Genomic DNA, 17,580 nt, shown 5'->3' with positions numbered 1-17,580 from the left:
AGCAGCCCGAGCTGCCAGTCTGCATGAAGCAGCCAGTCTACATGGAGCAGCCAGAGCTGTCAGTCTGCATGAAGCAGCCAGAGCTGTCAGTCTGCATGGAGCAGCCAGTCTCTGGAGCAGCCAGTCTGGGGCTGTCAGTCTGCACAGCTGTTCTGCACGGAGCTGTCAGTCTGTAGGAGCTGCCAGTCTGCAAGGACTGCCAGTCTGCAAGGAGCTGCCAGTCAGCACGGAGCCGCCAGAGCGGTCAGTCTGTAAGAAGCCGCCAGAGCTGTCAGCCTATATGGAGCAGCTAGTGCCGCCAGTCTGCCCAGCGCCGCCAGTGCCCCCAGTCTGCCCAGCATCGCCAGTCTGCCCAGCACCGCCAGTCTGCCCAGCGTCTGTCTGCCCAGCTCGGGTCTGCCCAGCACCGCCAGTCTGCCCAGCGTTCTGCCCAGCGTTAGTCTGCCCGGCGCCGCCAGTCTGCCCGGCGCCGCCACTGCCCGGGTCTGCCCAGCATCGCCAGTCTGCCAGACTCTTCCAGATCTGCCAGTCAGCCAGACTCTTCCAGATCTGCCAGTCAACCAGACTCTTCCAGATCTGCCACAACCAGACTCTTCCAGATCTGCCAGTCAACCAGACTCTTCCAGATCTGCCAGTCAACCAGACTCTTCCAGATCTGCCAGTCAGCCAGGATCTGCCAGTCAGCCAGGATCTGCTGAAACCACCAGCCAGCCAGGAGCTGGTAGATCTATCTACCTGCCTGAGCTTCCTCTCACTCCTGAGCTTCCTCTCACTCCTGAGCTTCCTCTCACTCCTGAGCTTCCTCTCACTCCTGAGCTTCCTCTCACTCCTGAGCTTTCTCACTCCTGAGCTTTCTCTCACTCCTGAGCTTTCTCTCACTCCTGAGCTTTCTCTCACTCCTGAGCTTTCTCTCACTCCCGAGCTTCCCCTCAGTCCCGAGGCCTCGGTCCCGAGCTGTCCTTCAGTCCCGATCTGTTCCTCAGTCCAGTGGGGTTCTGGGTGAGGACACTAGGCCATGGTCGGCGGCGAGGGTGGACTATCCAGGGACGAAGGGAGAGGGGACTAAGACATTAAAGGAGTGGGGTCCAAGCCGCCACCATGGACAGACGCCCACCCGGACCCTCCCTATTGTTTTGAGGTGCGTTCTAGGGAGTCCGGGACCTTAGGGGGGTTCTGTCACGCCCTGGTCAAAGTATTTTGTGTTTATCTTTATGTATTTGGTCAGGCCAGGGTGTGGACATGGGGTTTTTGTAATTGTGGTGTGTTTGTCTTGGGGTTTTGGGGACACAGGTATTGGGATTGTAGCTTAGTGGGTTGTCTAGTCTATGGCTGTCTGGAGGGTTCTCAATCACAGGTGCTTTTGTCTCTGATTGGGAACCACAGTATTCTTTGAGTTTGTCTAGGGGTGATTGTCCTTAGTGTCCTATGTGTACTCGTTGTTACACCAGATAGGCTGTTTCTTTCGTTTATTGTTTTTTGTAAGTTCGTGTTTTTTTAGTTATATTAAACATGGATCGCAATCGACACGCTGCAGTTTGGTCCGACATCACCACTAGAAAACCGTTACAGCTTTACTCATTTCATATGTATATACTGTATTCTATTCTACTGTATTTTAGTCAACGCCACTCCGACATGGCTCATCCTAATATTTATATATTCCTTAATTCCATTCTTTTACTTTAGATGTGTGTGTATTGTTGTGAATTGTTAGATATTACTGGACTGTTGGCCCTAGGAACACTCGCTACACCTGCAATAACGTCTGCTAAACATGTGTCTGTGACCAATAAAAAGTGATTTGATTTGATTTGTCCTGTTTTACACATGTACCAGTGTGTATTAATAGGTGTTAATTAGAAATGTGTTTTTTGCATATCCCAACTCCCCCTGACACACCCTCTGAGAGTGGGGTCACGGCCAGTGTTCTGACTGATGAGCCATGGGACTTTATCCCCTATCTATCCTTAGTAGTGATCTGACCTGTGTGATGTGCAGAACACTGGTAGCTAAACGTCTCATTAGGAGCTAACTCCGGCTATCTCTACTGTGCTAATTCAAACACTTAACAACATGGTCGTCCATCTGAGCACATCAATGACCACATTAACACACCATCCCTCCTCTAATACTCTGATAGACACCAACAGTATGTGAATGACGTTATCCGGCACAGGAAAATAGACACCTTGTTGAATACAGGAAAATACACGTCTGGGAGAACACCTCTTTAACTTGTAAACCTGTTTAGTCTAGGGGAGTCGAGGGACACCTTTCTGTTTAGTCTAGGGGAGTCGAGGGACACCTTTCTGTTTAGTCTAGGGGAGTCGAGGGACACAGCTTTCTGTTTAGTCTAGGGGAGTCGAGGGACACCTTTCTGTTTAGTCTAGGGGAGTCGAGGGACACCGTTCTGTTTAGTCTAGGGGAGTCGAGGGACACACCTTTCTGTTTAGTCTAGGGGAGTCGAGGGACACAGCGTTCTGTTTAGTCTAGGGGAGTCGAGGGACACAGCGTTCTGTTTAGTCTAGGGGAGTCGAGGGACACCTTTCTGTTTAGTCTAGGGGAGTCGAGGGACACAGCGTTCTGTTTAGTCTAGGGGAGTCGAGGGACACAGCGTTCTGTTTAGTCTAGGGAGTCGAGGGACACCTTTCTGTTTAGTCTAGGGGAGTCGAGGGACACAGCGTTCTGTTTAGTCTAGGGAGTCGAGGAGGACACCTTTCTGTTTAGTCTAGGGGAGTCGAGGGACACAGCGTTCTGTTTAGTCTAGGGGAGTCGAGGGACACAGCGTTCTGTTTAGTCTAGGGGAGTCGAGGGACACAGCGTTCTGTTTAGTCTAGGGGAGTCGAGGGACACAGCGTTCTGTTTAGTCTAGGGGAGTTGAGGGACACAGCGTTCTGTTTAGTCTAGGGGAGTTGAGGGACACTGCTTTCTGTTTAGTCTAGGGGAGTTGAGGGACACAGCTTTCTGTTTAGTCTAGGGGAGTCGAGGGACACAGCGTTCTGTTTAGTCTAGGGGAGTCGAGGGACACAGCGTTCTGTTTAGTCTAGGGGAGTCGAGGGACACAGCTTTCTGTTTAGTCTAGGGGAGTCGAGGGACACAGCTTTCTGTTTAGTCTAGGGGAGGGACACAGCTTTCTGTTTAGTCTAGGGAGTCGAGGGACACAGCTTTCTGTTTAGTCTAGGGGGTCGAGGGACACAGCTTTCTGTTTAGTCTAGGGGTCGAGGGACACAGCTTTCTGTTTAGTCTAGGGGAGTCGAGGGACACAGCTTTCTGTTTAGTCTAGGGGAGTCGAGGGACACAGCGTTCTGTTTAGTCTAGGGGAGTCGAGGGACACAGCGTTCTGTTTAGTCTAGGGGAGTCGAGGGACACAGCTTTCTGTTTAGTCTAGGGAGTCGAGGGACACAGCGTTCTGTTTAGTCTAGGGGAGTCGAGGGACACAGCTTTCTGTTTTGTCTAGGGAGTCGAGGGACACAGCTTTCTGTTTTGTCTAGGGAGTCGAGGGACACAGCTTTCTGTTTAGTCTAGGGGAGTCGAGGGACACAGCTTTCTGTTTAGTCTAGGGAGTCGAGGGACACAGCTTTCTGTTTAGTCTAGGGGAGTCGAGGGACACAGCTTTCTGTTTAGTCTAGGGGAGTCGAGGGACACAGCTTTCTGTTTAGTCTAGGGGAGTCGAGGGACACAGCTTTCTGTTTAGTCTAGGGGAGTCGAGGGACACAGCTTTCTGTTTAGTCTAGGGGAGTTGAGGGACACAGCTTTCTGTTTAGTCTAGGGGAGTCGAGGGACACAGCTTTCTGTTTAGTCTAGGGAGTCGAGGGACACAGCTTTCTGTTTAGTCTAGGGGAGTTGAGGGACACAGCTTTCTGTTTAGTCTAGGGGAGTTGAGGGACACTGCTTTCTGTTTAGTCTAGGGGAGTTGAGGGACACACCTTTCTGTTTAGTCTAGGGGAGTTGAGGGACACAGCTTTCTGTTTAGTCTAGGGGAGTTGAGGGACACAGCTTTCTGTTTAGTCTAGGGAGTTGAGGGACACTGCTTTCTGTTTAGTCTAGGGAGTTGAGGGACACTGCTTTCTGTTTAGTCTAGGGAGTTGAGGGACACTGCTTTCTGTTTAGTCTAGGGAGTCGAGGGACACTGCTTTCTGTTTTGTCTAGGGGAGTTGAGGGACACTGCTTTCTGTTTAGTCTAGGGAGTCGAGGGACACTGCTTTCTGTTTAGTCTAGGGAGTCGAGGGACACTGCTTTCTGTTTTGTCTTGGGGAGTTGAGGGACACTGCTTTCTGTTTAGTCTAGGGGAGTTGAGGGACACTGCTTTCTGTTTTGTCTAGGGGAGTCGAGGGACACTGCTTTCTGTTTAGTCTAGGGGAGTCGAGGGACACTGCTTTCTGTTTAGTCTAGGGGAGTTGAGGGACACTGCTTTCTGTTTAGTCTAGGGGAGTTGAGGGACACTGCTTTCTGTTTAGTCTAGGGGAGTTGAGGGACACAGCTTTCTGTTTTGGGTCTGTAGGTATATTAGTTTGGAATCTGACTGGGTCTCAGGTTTACTGACCACAGCCCTGACAGGTTAGAAGTTAGACTGGGTTGTGAATGGAGAGAGGCAATAGGCAGATGGGTGGATTGGATGACAGCGTGAGTGTGTGTTTGTGTGTGACAGTGGTGTGTGTGACAGTGCCAAAGGTTACTGCATAAACCCTTCATTAGTTACATTGACTCGAAAGGCTGCAGACATCTGAATACCAGCCAAGGCATCATTCACTCAGAGCATGTCCGATGGCCTGGCACGTCGTTGAAATATCACCATTATCCCCACAATGGCCACCCTGGAGAAGGTCAATGGGGTTTACAATGGGAAGGAAGGAAACTGGCAGGAAATACACCCTAGGTGTTTCGCTACATTACTTCCTCCTCTTGACTAAGAAAGCACTGAGGTATATTTGGTTCTTCACTGTTTCACAGTGTGGATTGGGACAGACGGTTCTGCTATTCTGGACTGGAGGAAGCAGGAAAGGCTGGGATGGTGGGACATGCACACACACCCTGTCCCAGGAAGCAGAGCAGATGACAAGGTCAACTGCCTCTTCTGTTTCTGAAGGGCTTTCTCTGAACGACCCCACGGTGGCTTCTGGCCACAAGCCCAGCCTACATCTGAATGGATAATATCTCCTCTATTGTTTGAAAGAAAGAGCCTCTTTTCCTGGGAGTATTTTTTAATCTTCAGGCATTTTGTGACCCTGTCATTGTCTATATTGTGAGAAGAAAAGTGGCTTTGGGGCTTTTTTGTTGGTGTCTTGGTCCGAAAAGTGACTCTTTGGTTCGGCCATTTTGATATGTTGGTCAAACTAGGATTTGTTTTCTTACCTGCCTTACTTTAACGTTTCCACCAGGAGTTTTACATGTTGATCCAGATAAATATCTTCCACTCAAAGCATGGTATTCTCTGAGCTAAGTTAAAGTGGCTTTTAGTTTGCTGTGCCAAGACCCTGGAAACCTGGAGAATCTGTTCGCCTCTCTCTGAAAGGTATGCCAGAATTGCTCTTTGCTCTCTCTCTCACTGTCTCTGTATCTCTCTCCTTTTCTCTCTTTCCCTCCCTCCCTCCCTCCCTCCCTCCCTCCCTCACAAATCCTAAATCATAGTTATTCCTCATGTGTACCTGGTAATTTGGCATGTGACAAACTGTTTTGCTCCATTCTCCATAGACAGTGGCAGGGCGTCCTGAGGGAGGGTCCTTTGTCCCAGGCACAAAGATGGAAACACATTTGTCATTCAGCTCTTTAATGAAGCCATCAACCCCTCATGATGAGCAATGGTCAAGACCTGGTCCAAATAAAGCAAGGAAACGTCTCTCGCTTGTTTATGGACGTTCAAAATGTTGATCTCTGACCAGGAAACAACGTTCTGTCCTATATGGAATTGCGTTGAGGTTCTGGAACACATACATGTGTATCATTTAGCAGATGCTCGTATCCAGAGCAACTGGGGTTATGTGAATTGCTCAAGCACACATCAACTGATTTTTCTCCTAGTTGATTGGGGATTCAAACCAGCGACCTTTCGGTAACTGGCCCAATGTGCTTAACCACTAGGCTGCCTGTTGGGAGTTCACTGCTGATGTGAACTGTTCTGGGATCATTTGAGATGAGAGGTGACTCCTCAATGACACTCATTCAGGCTGGGAGTAGGGGAGCTCAGTTTGGGGTTATATGTGGTGACATCCATAGGAATAGATGAGGACTCTCACCATCTCAGCCTCTGCAGAAAACGTCATGGGAATATTTCATATGCTGATAAAAGATAGATAAAGGTCAAATATACAAAGATGTGACGTAGATAGGAGATGGCTACAGTTTGTATCACTGTTTACGTGTCACTAGCCACTTTAAATAATAAATAAAAATAGATTTAATAAATGTATCACTAGTCACTTTACACAATGCCACTTTATATAATGTTTACATACCCTACATTACTCATCTCATATGTATATACTGTACTCTATACCATCTACTGCATCTTGCCTGTCGTTCGGCCATCGCTCATCCATATATTTATATGTACATATTCTTATTCATTCCTTTACACTTGTGTGTATAAGGTAGTTGTGTGAAATTGTTAGATTACTTGTTAGATATTACTGAATGGTCGGAACTAGAAGCACAAGCATTTCGCTACACTCACATTAACATCTGCTCACCATGTGTATGTGACAAATAATATTTGAAGACACTTCCAAAACACTCAGCTTGCTTCCTGCAATAATTCTGAGGTCATCTATTTATTTAGCTGGAAGCAATAATTAAACAATATTTGATTATTTCACATAATGGTTATTGTTCTGTGGACTTGAGGTTTAAAGCTGGAACACCAGTAAATCAGACAAATGGTGGAACAGATTGAACCACAGATGTTTTCTCTACAGAGAGCCTCTGACATAACCCTGAATCTGTTCTCTTCTCTGGTGAGGAGAAACCACTTGATGATAGCAGAGGTTTGGAGAGGGAGAGGGAGAGGGAGAGGGAGAGGGAGAGGGAGAGAGAGAGAGAGAGAGAGAGAGAGAGATAAGGGGGAGAGAGTTAGAGAGAGAGAGGGAGAGAGAGAGAGAGAGAGAGGGAGAGAGAGAGAAGGGGGAGAGTTAGAGAGAGAGAGGAGAGAGAGAGAGAGAGAGAGAGAGAGAGAGAGAGAAGGGGGGAGAGTTAGAGAGAGAGAGGGAGAGAGAGAGGAGAGAGAGAAGGGGGAGAGAGTTAGAGAGAGAGAGAGAGAGAGGGGGAGAGAGTTAGAGAGAGAGAGGAGAGAGAGAGAGAAGGGGGAGAGAGAGAGAGAGAGAGAGAGAGAGGGAGAGAGAGAGAGAAGGGGGAGAGAGTTAGAGAGAAGCAGAGCGTTTGTGTCTGTAAGTTGTTGCCCACTTGAGAATGAGAACGTGTACGGCTGTGCAGTGATTGGGACGTCGGTCAGTGTGTGGAAATGTTGTGGACAGTCATCTGGTCAGAGGGATGTTAGAGAGAAGGAAGGTGAGGGGATGGGAGGGAAGAGGGGTGAGGGGTGAGGGGTGAGGGGAAAGGAGGGGGGGTGAGGGGAATGGTCAGCGGAGAGGGGTGAGGGGAACGGTGGGGAGCTTGGCTGTGGCTGTTGATTCTTGAAGTATTTGAAGTGCAGTGGGAGGGCTGGAGAGAGGGGGAGACGGAGGGGGAGGAGGGGGAGGAGGATGAGGGAGGGGGATAAGTAGGAGTGAGATGTGGAGGAGGAGGGGGGGGTGAGGGGGAGGGGCTGGCCTGAGTGCCAGAGCAGGGTGAGTGCAGCTCACACACACACTCACTCAGACACTGGAGACAGAGACATCACCTCCATGTGTATATGTGCTTTGTGATTCAAACCTTTGCATTTTGGAACTAGACTAATTGATTATCCTTGGTCTAACACTGAGACAGCTTGGATAGACCAACGTTGGAGGAAATTGGAGGACCCTGTGGATAGATTAGACTCTGTGGGAGTAGTGTTGTGGGCATGCAGCCGGACCTCTAGCGCTGTGGCGGACGCTGGGAGAGTCGTCTTGTGACTGAGGGGTTTGGGAAGAGAGGAGAGGACCAATGCTTTTCATAGAGGTAAGAGTTCTGCCTTGGGCTCCTTCAGATGCAACAGAGAGCCATTCATACTTTTTGGAAACTGATTTAAAACCATTACAATGTAGAGGGAGTGGAAGCTCTGTGAATGTAGAGTTATAACTATTGGGTAGATTCAGGTTTGTTATGGGTGGAGCTAACTGCTGTGAACGGATGAACGATATGTTGACAGACAGAATGGTTAGGCTTAGTTCAGAGGTATGTGGAACGTGATGCGTGTGAGTGGTTGTTTGACGTCAACAGAGGGGAGGTGAGACAGACGGGGCTCTATATCGGTGTGTGTCTCTCTCTCTCCTCCTCCCAGATGAGGCTCTATATCGGTGTGTGTCTCTCTCTCTCCTCCTCCCAGATGAGGCTCTATATCGGTGTGTCTCTCTCTCTCCTCCTCCCAGATGAGGCTCTATATCGGTGTGTTTCTCTCTCTCCTCCCTGCCCGCTCCCACTGTCAGTGTTGTCAGCTGCCAGTATATGTATCAACAGCGAGGCAGGATGTGTGTGTGCAGGTGGTCTCAGTCAAACCGTGTTAGTCCCCCTGTGCCCCCCTATCCCTGGCCTAACACCTATCTGGCCCTGACACCTATCTGGCCCTGACACCTATCTGGCCCTGACACCCTATCTGGCCCTGACACCTATCTGGCCCTGACACCTATCTGGCCCTGACACCTATCTGGCCCTAACACCTACCTATATTAAGATCCTACAACCCTAATGATCTAGCTACATACTACAGAGGGTTAGGGTTAGATATACTCCTCTCTATAGGGTTATGGTAAGAGAAACTCCTACATATGTCTGATTATATTAAGATCCTACAACCCTAATGATCTAGCTACATACTACAGAGGGTTAGGGTTAGATGATATACTCCTCTCTATAGGGTTAGATGATATACTCCTCTCTATAGGGTTAGATTAGATATACTCCTCTCTATAGGGTTAGATTAGATATACTCCTCTCTATAGGGTTAGATTAGATATACTCCTCTCTATAGGGTTAGATATACTCCTCTCTATAGGGTTAGATTAGATATACTCCTCTCTATAGGGTTAGATTAGATATACTCCTCTCTATAGGGTTAGATTAGATATACTCCTCTCTATAGGGTTAGATATACTCCTCTCTATAGGGTTAGATTAGATATACTCCTCTCTATAGGGTTAGATTAGATATACTCCTCTCTATAGGGTTAGATTAGATATACTCCTCTCTATAGGGTTAGATTAGATATACTCCTCTCTATAGGGTTAGATTAGATATACTCCTCTCTATAGGGTTAGATTAGATATACTCCTCTCTATAGGGATATTTAGATTAGATATACTCCTCTCTATAGGGTTAGATTAGATATACTCCTCTCTATAGGGTTAGATTAGATATACTCCTCTCTATAGGGTTAGGTTAGATATACTCCTCTCTATAGGGTTAGGGTTAGATATACTCCTCTATAGGGTTAGGGTTAGATATACTCTCTCTATAGGGTTAGATTAGATATACTCCTCTCTATAGGGTTAGATTAGATATACTCCTCTCTATAGGGTTAGATTAGATATACTCCTCTCTATAGGGTTAGATTAGATATACTCCTCTCTTATAGGGTTAGATTAGATATACTCCTCTCTATAGGGTTAGATTAGGTTAGATATACTCCTCTCTATAGGGTTAGGGTTAGATATACTCCTCTCTATAGGGTTAGATTAGATATACTCCTCTCTATAGGGTTAGGGTTAGATATACTCCTCTCTATAGGGTTAGGGTTAGATATACTCCTCTCTATAGGGTTAGGGTTAGATATACTCCTCTCTATAGGGTTAGGGTTAGATATACTCCTCTCTATAGGGTTAGATTAGATATACTCCTCTCTATAGGGTTAGATTAGATATACTCCTCTCTATAGGGTTAGGGTTAGATATACTCCTCTCTATAGGGTTAGATTAGATATACTCCTCTCTATAGGGTTAGGGTTAGATATACTCCTCTCTATAGGGTTAGGGTTAGATATACTCCTCTCTATAGGGTTAGATTAGATATACTCCTCTCTATAGGGTTAGGGTTAGATATACTCCTCTCTATAGGGTTAGGGTTAGATATACTCCTCTCTATAGGGTTAGGGTTAGATATACTCCTCTCTATAGGGTTAGATTAGATATACTCCTCTCTATAGGGTTAGATTAGATATACTCCTCTCTATAGGGTTAGGGTTAGATATACTCCTCTCTATAGGGTTAGATTAGATATACTCCTCTCTATAGGGTTAGGGTTAGATATACTCCTCTCTATAGGGTTAGATTAGATATACTCCTCTCTATAGGGTTAGATTAGATATACTCCTCTCTATAGGGTTAGGGTTAGATATACTCCTCTCTATAGGGTTAGATTAGATATACTCCTCCTAATTAGATATACTCCTCTCTATAGGGTTAGGGTTAGATATACTCCTCTCTATAGGGTTAGATTAGATATACTCCTCCTAATTAGATATACTCCTCTCTATAGGGTTAGGGTTAGATATACTCCTCTCTATAGGGTTAGGGTTAGATATACTCCTCTCTATAGGGTTAGATTAGATATACTCCTCTCTAGGGGTTAGATTAGATATACTCCTCTCTATTAGGGTATACTCCTCTCTATAGGGTTAGATTAGATATACTCCTCTCTATAGGGTTAGATTAGATATACTCCTCTAGGGTTAGGGTTTTTTAGGGTTAGATATACTCCTCTCTATAGGGTTAGATTAGATATACTCCTCTCTATAGGGTTAGATTAGATATACTCCTCTCTATAGGGTTAGAGTTAGATATACTCCTCTCTATAGGGTTAGGGTTAGATATACTCCTCTCTATAGGGTTAGGGTTAGATATACTCCTCTCTATAGGGTTAGGGTTAGATATACTCCTCTCTATAGGGTTAGGGTTAGATATACTCCTCTCTATAGGGTTATGGTAAGAGAAACTCCTACATATGTCTGATTATATTAAGATCCTACAACCCTAATGATCTAGCTACATACTACAGAGGGTTAGGGTTAGATGATATACTCCTCTCTATAGGGTTAGATTAGATATACTCCTCTCTATAGGGTTAGATTAGATATACTCCTCTCTATAGGGTTAGATTAGATATACTCCTCTCTATAGGGTTAGATATACTCCTCTCTATAGGGTTAGATTAGATATACTCCTCTCTATAGGGTTAGATTAGATATACTCCTCTCTATAGGGTTAGATTAGATATACTCCTCTCTATAGGGTTAGATTAGATATACCTCTCTATAGGGTTAGATTAGATATACTCCTCTCTATAGGGTTAGATTAGATATACTCCTCTCTATAGGGTTAGATAGATATACTCCTCTCTATAGGGTTAGATTAGATATACTCCTCTCTATAGGGTTAGGTTAGATATACTCCTCTCTATAGGGTTAGGTTAGATATACTCCTCTCTATAGGGTATTAGGGTTAGATATACTCCTCTCTATAGGGTTAGATTAGATATACTCCATAGGGTTAGATTAGATATACTCCTCTCTATAGGGTTAGATTAGATATACTCCTCTCTATAGGGTTAGATTAGATATACTCCTCTCTCTATAGGGTTAGATATACTCCTCTCTATAGGGTTAGATTAGATATACTCCTCTCTATAGGGTTAGATTAGATATACTCCTCTCTATAGGGTTAGATTAGATATACTCCTCTCTATAGGGTTAGGGTTAGATATACTCCTCTCTATAGGGTTAGGGTTAGATATACTCCTCTCTATAGGGTTAGATATACTCCTAGGGTTAGGGTATACTATACTCTCTATAGGGTTAGGGTTAGATATACTCCTCTCTATAGGGTTAGGGTTAGATATACTCCTCTCTATAGGGTTAGGGTTAGATATACTCCTCTCTATAGGGTTAGATTAGATATACTCCTCTCTATAGGGTTAGATTAGATATACTCCTCTCTATAGGGTTAGGGTTAGATATACTCCTCTCTATAGGGTTAGATTAGATATACTCCTCTCTATAGGGTTAGGGTTAGATATACTCCTCTCTATAGGGTTAGGGTTAGATATACTCCTCTATAGGGTTAGATTAGATATACTCCTCTCTATAGGGTTAGGGTTAGATATACTCCTCTCTATAGGGTTAGGGTTAGATATACTCCTCTATAGGGTTAGATTAGATATACTCCTCTCTATAGGGTTAGGGTTAGATATACTCCTCTATAGGGTTAGATTAGATATACTCCTCTCTATAGGGTTAGATTAGATATACTCCTCTCTATAGGGTTAGATTAGATATACTCCTCTCTATAGGGTTAGGGTTAGATATACTCCTCTCTATAGGGTTAGATATACTCCTCTCTATAGGGTTAGATATACTCCTCTCTATAGGGTTAGATTAGATATACTCCTCTCTATAGGGTTAGATTAGATATACTCCTCTCTATAGGGTTAGATTAGATATACTCCTCTCTATAGGGTTAGGGTTAGATATACTCCTCTCTATAGGGTTAGGGTTAGATATACTCCTCTCTATAGGGTTAGGGTTAGATATACTCCTCTCTATAGGGTTAGGGTTAGATATACTCCTCTCTATAGGGTTAGGGTTAGATATACTCCTCTCTATAGGGTTAGATTAGATATACTCCTCTCTATAGGGTTAGGGTTAGATATACTCCTCTCTATAGGGTTAGGGTTAGATATACTCCTCTCTATAGGGTTATGGTAAGAGCAACTCCTACATATGTCTGATTATATTAAGATCCTACATCTGGAGGAGTCGGTGACTCTTGTCTGCTTGACTGTTTTCACTATCTGCTCTGATTGTGTTTCTATTGTATTCTGCCTATATGTAGGGATTCATCATATCCTTCAGTGTAAATCACTAGAGCTGTATATGCTATTTGGTAGTAATAACAACAACATCTCCGTACACTGTATTTGATATTCCAGGAAATTGCCATATGAAATCTGTTATAGCCATTCATTTTTAAACTAATGTAATAATTTGCATTAGATAAATAAAATATTATTTGCCTAGTCATTACGTAACATAATATTGAACTCAAAACACCAAAGAATAAGCAAAACAAAACAATAAACTTCAAATGGAGATGACTGTGTAATGAATCTTACACTCATATTTTCTGTTCTCGTAAGTACCAATACTTTATATTTGGAGAACAATTGCATAGTCCTTGTACCTCCTGCCATGTGTTGCTTAGGTTACTTGTGCAACCAATGCAAGTAAGCAGCTGTGGGTCTGGTGTCGTCCGTCTTCTGACCGAGTGTTCCGTTCAACGATCCAGACGGTGTTGTTGTAGATGTTTCTCCTCTTACGGTTTCTGACTGAGTGTTCCGTTCAACGATTCAGACGGTGTTGTTGTAGATGTTTCTCCTCTTACGGTTTCTGACTGAGTGTTCCGTTCAACGATTCAGACGGTGTTGTTGTAGATGTTTCTCCTCTTACGGTTTCTGACTGAGTGTTCCGTTCAACGATTCAGACGGTGTTGTTGTAGATGTTTTCCCCTCTTACGGTTTCTGACTGAGTGTTCCGTTCAACGATTCAGACGGTGTTGTTGTAGATGTTTCTCCTCTTACGGTTTCTGACTGAGTGTTCCGTTCAACGATTCAGAGATGTTTCGGTTTCTGACTGAGTGTTCCGTTCAACGATTCAGACGGTGTTGTTGTAGATGTTTCTCCTCTTACGGTTTCTGACTGAGTGTTCCGTTCAACGATTCAGACGGTGTTGTTGTAGATGTTTCTCCTCTTACGGTTTCTGACTGAGTGTTCCGTTCAACGATTCAGACGGTGTTGTTGTAGATGTTTCTCCTCTTACGGTTTCTGACTGAGTGTTCCGTTCAACGATTCAGACGGTGTTGTTGTAGATGTTTCTCCTCTTACGGTTTCTGACTGAGTGTTCCGTTCAACGATTCAGACGGTGTTGTTGTAGATGTTTCTCCTCTTACGGTTTCTGACTGAGTGTTCCGTTCAACGATTCAGACGGTGTTGTTGTAGATGTTTCTCCTCTTACGGTTTCTGACTGAGTGTTCCGTTCAACGATTCAGACGGTGTTGTTGTAGATGTTTCTCCTCTTACGGTTTCTGACTGAGTGTTCCGTTCAACGATTCAGACGGTGTTGTTGTAGATGTTTCTCCTCTTACGGTTTCTGACTGAGTGTTCCGTTCAACGATTCAGACGGTGTTGTTGTAGATGTTTCTCCTCTTACGGTTTCTGACTGAGTGTTCCGTTCAACGATTCAGACGGTGTTGTTGTAGATGTTTCTCCTCTTACGGTTTCTGACTGAGTGTTCCGTTCAACGATTCAGACGGTGTTGTTGTAGATGTTTCTCCTCTTACGGTTTCTGACTGAGTGTTCCGTTCAACGATTCAGACGGTGTTGTTGTAGATGTTTCTCCTCTTACGGTTTCTGACTGAGTGTTCCGTTCAACGATTCAGACGGTGTTGTTGTAGATGTTTCTCCTCTTACGGTTTCTGACACTTTTCTTCCCGCCAAGCATCAGGTCATCTCAGCCCAGAGTCTGTATACATTTAAACTGCCATGTATTTGATCAGGTCATTATTTTCCTGTAAAGGCTTCAGATGTTTCCCAAATGGCACCCTATTCGTATAGGGCTCTGGTCAAAAGTAGTGCACTATGTAGGGTGCCACTTGAGATGCTACCCTTCATATGTTTATTTAATGAAGTCAGTTAAGAACAAATGATTATTTACAATGACGGCCAACCTCCAGCCAAACCCTAATCCAGACAATGCTGGGACAAATTGTGCACCACCCTTTGGAATCGAACCAGGGTCTGTAGTGACACCTCTAGCACTGAGATGCAGTGCCTCAGACCGCTGCACCACTCAGAGGCCACTAGTATGTGTCAGTATAGGAACAACAGGGCCTCCACCTGGAGGGTGTTTACATAGTGCCGATGTTGGGACTTTTTAAATGCCTTTTTCAAAAAAATGAATGTTTCTCTTTCCCTCCGGTCGGCTCTCTGTGGGTTTAAAGGAGCAGAGCAGGGTAGTAAGTTAGACGGTTTGTTTTTGTTTTTGATGAAGACACACATTGTGTTATTGCCAGCGGGTGACAAGGTGTAATGTGAGTACCTGTGTATGTTGGCTCAGGAATCTGCTGGGGATTTTCTCTGACTTTCCTTACTTGACTTTCTAAAAGCAGAGGTTGGGGTAAAGAGGATGGGGGATGGGGGGGGTCAGGAATACATTCACAGGAGAATTTCTTAGATTCTTTCACAGGGAAATCTTCTCTTGGTGTGGTCAGAACTGGGCTACACAAAATGTGTTATTTTTATCCCTTGTAATTAAATGTTTTGAGGACAACATATTTCACGTCTAGACACTGCTAGCAGGCTATTCCCAGAAATCCATCACAGTTTTCTCTTGAGGACATGACCTAGACAATTATTGCAATGACACGCCTTTAGCAAATGGCTCTCTATCTCTCCGTCCATCTCGTGACTCGGTTGCTTGGCCGTTGGATAATGTCTCAAGGGTACTTAAGGAAAGTGTTTTACCTCACGCAAGGAAAGGCATTGAGCACCTACTCTAACTAAAATTGGGCTACTTTTTAGTGGATTGGGCAGGATATTGGCTCTGATTGTGCGGGAAAGAGTCAATATAATCTGGCAACCATAGAAATCCATATAAAACATACAATTATTGAATTATAGGTTATATCAGGGTGGCAGGTAGTCTAGTGGTTAGAGTGTTGGGCCAGTAACCAAAAGGTTGCTGGATCAAATCCCTGAGGTGACAAGGTCAAATCTGTTGTTCTGCCTCTCAACAAGGCAGTTAACCCACTGTTCCCTGGTAGGCTGTCATTGTCAATAAGAATTTGCTCTTAACTGACTTGACCAGTTAAATGAAAAATGTATATGTGTGCTGTCAACACTGAGTACTACTCATACCACAGAGACCTCGGGTTCTGTTAGATTAGAAGAACTAATGAGTGATGTCTTCATCTGGTCCTACTTGGTAAAAAGCTGACAGAGCCACTACGTTGTGTTCTGTGTGTGAAATGAGCTCAGTCCCAGTTTTACAGCCTGAGCTTTTATTACCCTTTTTGTATTTGTTGGTTAGAAGCTGCAGGGCTTGTTGTAACTCTATTCAAATTCAAACTTTCCCCATTCATTTCTCCACAGTGATGTTGACTGGCTGAGTCAGAATGACCATCTCTGTTTGAATGGGCATTAGACTGTGATTAACTAATGTGAAGGCATTCAAATGATATCTCAGAATACATTAGCTGACATTACTTTACATATATTCCCACAGCCAGCAGGTTACTGACATGTTTTTGTTGAACTTTTTATTTAAATGATTAGACAGAAAGGTATCAGACCTACATACTCAGACTCTCGGGACATTTGGTCTCTCTTGTGACAGTCCTTGTGAAATACCTAATCTTTCAGAAGAAGGTCCCTCCTTGTGACTCAAGAGTGAACTTCTATTAAGTTTAGAGGGCGTCTGTGAAATCCAAACTTTCTCCCCAAACAAGGGTGCTCTTCTCAGGCTATTCTGGTCTTCATTTGCACGTCAAAGGAGCCCAAACAAAACACAAGTGGGGTTTTTAACACCTCCAAGACTTCAACCAGGTTATCTGACAGCGACAGAGGTGTACATCCCAAATGGCACCCTATTCCCTATGTAGTGCACTACTTTAGACCAGGGCACATAGAGCTCCCTTAGAGCTCTGGTCAAAAGTAGTGCACTATATAGGGAATAGGGTGCCATTTGCGACGCGGATAGAGAGAGGGCTCTGAAGTAGGTGAACACAGAGATAAGAGAGAAGAGAGACTGAAGTGATAAACGTCTCTTGATGTAACCCGCCACCTCCTCCTTATCAGGTCCTTTAAAAGGCTTTGAAAGGAACCTAAAATGGCTGAGATTCTGTGAAATAGTGATGTGTGTGCCTTAGACAATCACAGACACAAAGCCGTGTTATATGAGGAGATATCATGTCCTCCTACGTGTGTACTGTGGTGTCGTCATGGACACAAGCCCCCTGTGCCCAATACAACCTCAACCTATGAACCAGCAGTGTTTCACTGTGATTGTGACCAGTAGAACAGGTCTCTGAATGTACCGCTCTGTGTCAGTCCCACAAGCCTCCTGTCCTTGAACAACCTGTAAACCACACACTAGGTATTAAATACTCAGCATTTTTTACACACGCACAGCTTTGGATGTGCCCTGTACAAAAGGTCTCTGACTCAATGTACAGTTCAGTGTCATGTGATGTAAGGGGATTTAATCATGATTATAAGACCAGATCTATTTAACAGTCAGTCTGTACTCCACTAACCTGTCTAATATACTGCACAGTCTTAACTCTACAGTGAGAGCTGTGAGCATCCATCCAGCTCACTGTTAAACCCAGGCCTTCCAGCAGCGATGCGGAGTTGGAGGTATATGATCTGTTACAGTGGTACTTCATGTAGGGATTCAACTCTGGG

The 17,580-nt window shown here is 44.6% G+C and overlaps 1 protein-coding gene across 1 annotated transcript in view; it reads left to right on the top strand.

The window, feature by feature from the left end:
- Positions 1–7,780: 7,780 nt before the first annotated feature.
- The window catches only part of prickle1b (prickle homolog 1b), a 32,269-nt gene continuing 22,469 nt past the window's right edge, over positions 7,781–17,580 (top strand). Inside the window, 1 exon segment of the mRNA XM_042318576.1 lies at positions 7,781–8,091. Within this exon segment, the coding sequence (XP_042174510.1) occupies positions 8,077–8,091 (15 nt within the window). The 5' untranslated portion in view covers positions 7,781–8,076.

This window comes from Oncorhynchus tshawytscha, unplaced genomic scaffold (genome assembly GCF_018296145.1).
Source record: "Oncorhynchus tshawytscha isolate Ot180627B unplaced genomic scaffold, Otsh_v2.0 Un_contig_588_pilon_pilon, whole genome shotgun sequence".
Lineage (NCBI taxonomy): Eukaryota > Metazoa > Chordata > Actinopteri > Salmoniformes > Salmonidae > Oncorhynchus > Oncorhynchus tshawytscha.
This window is presented reverse-complemented; position numbering and strand designations above follow the sequence as displayed.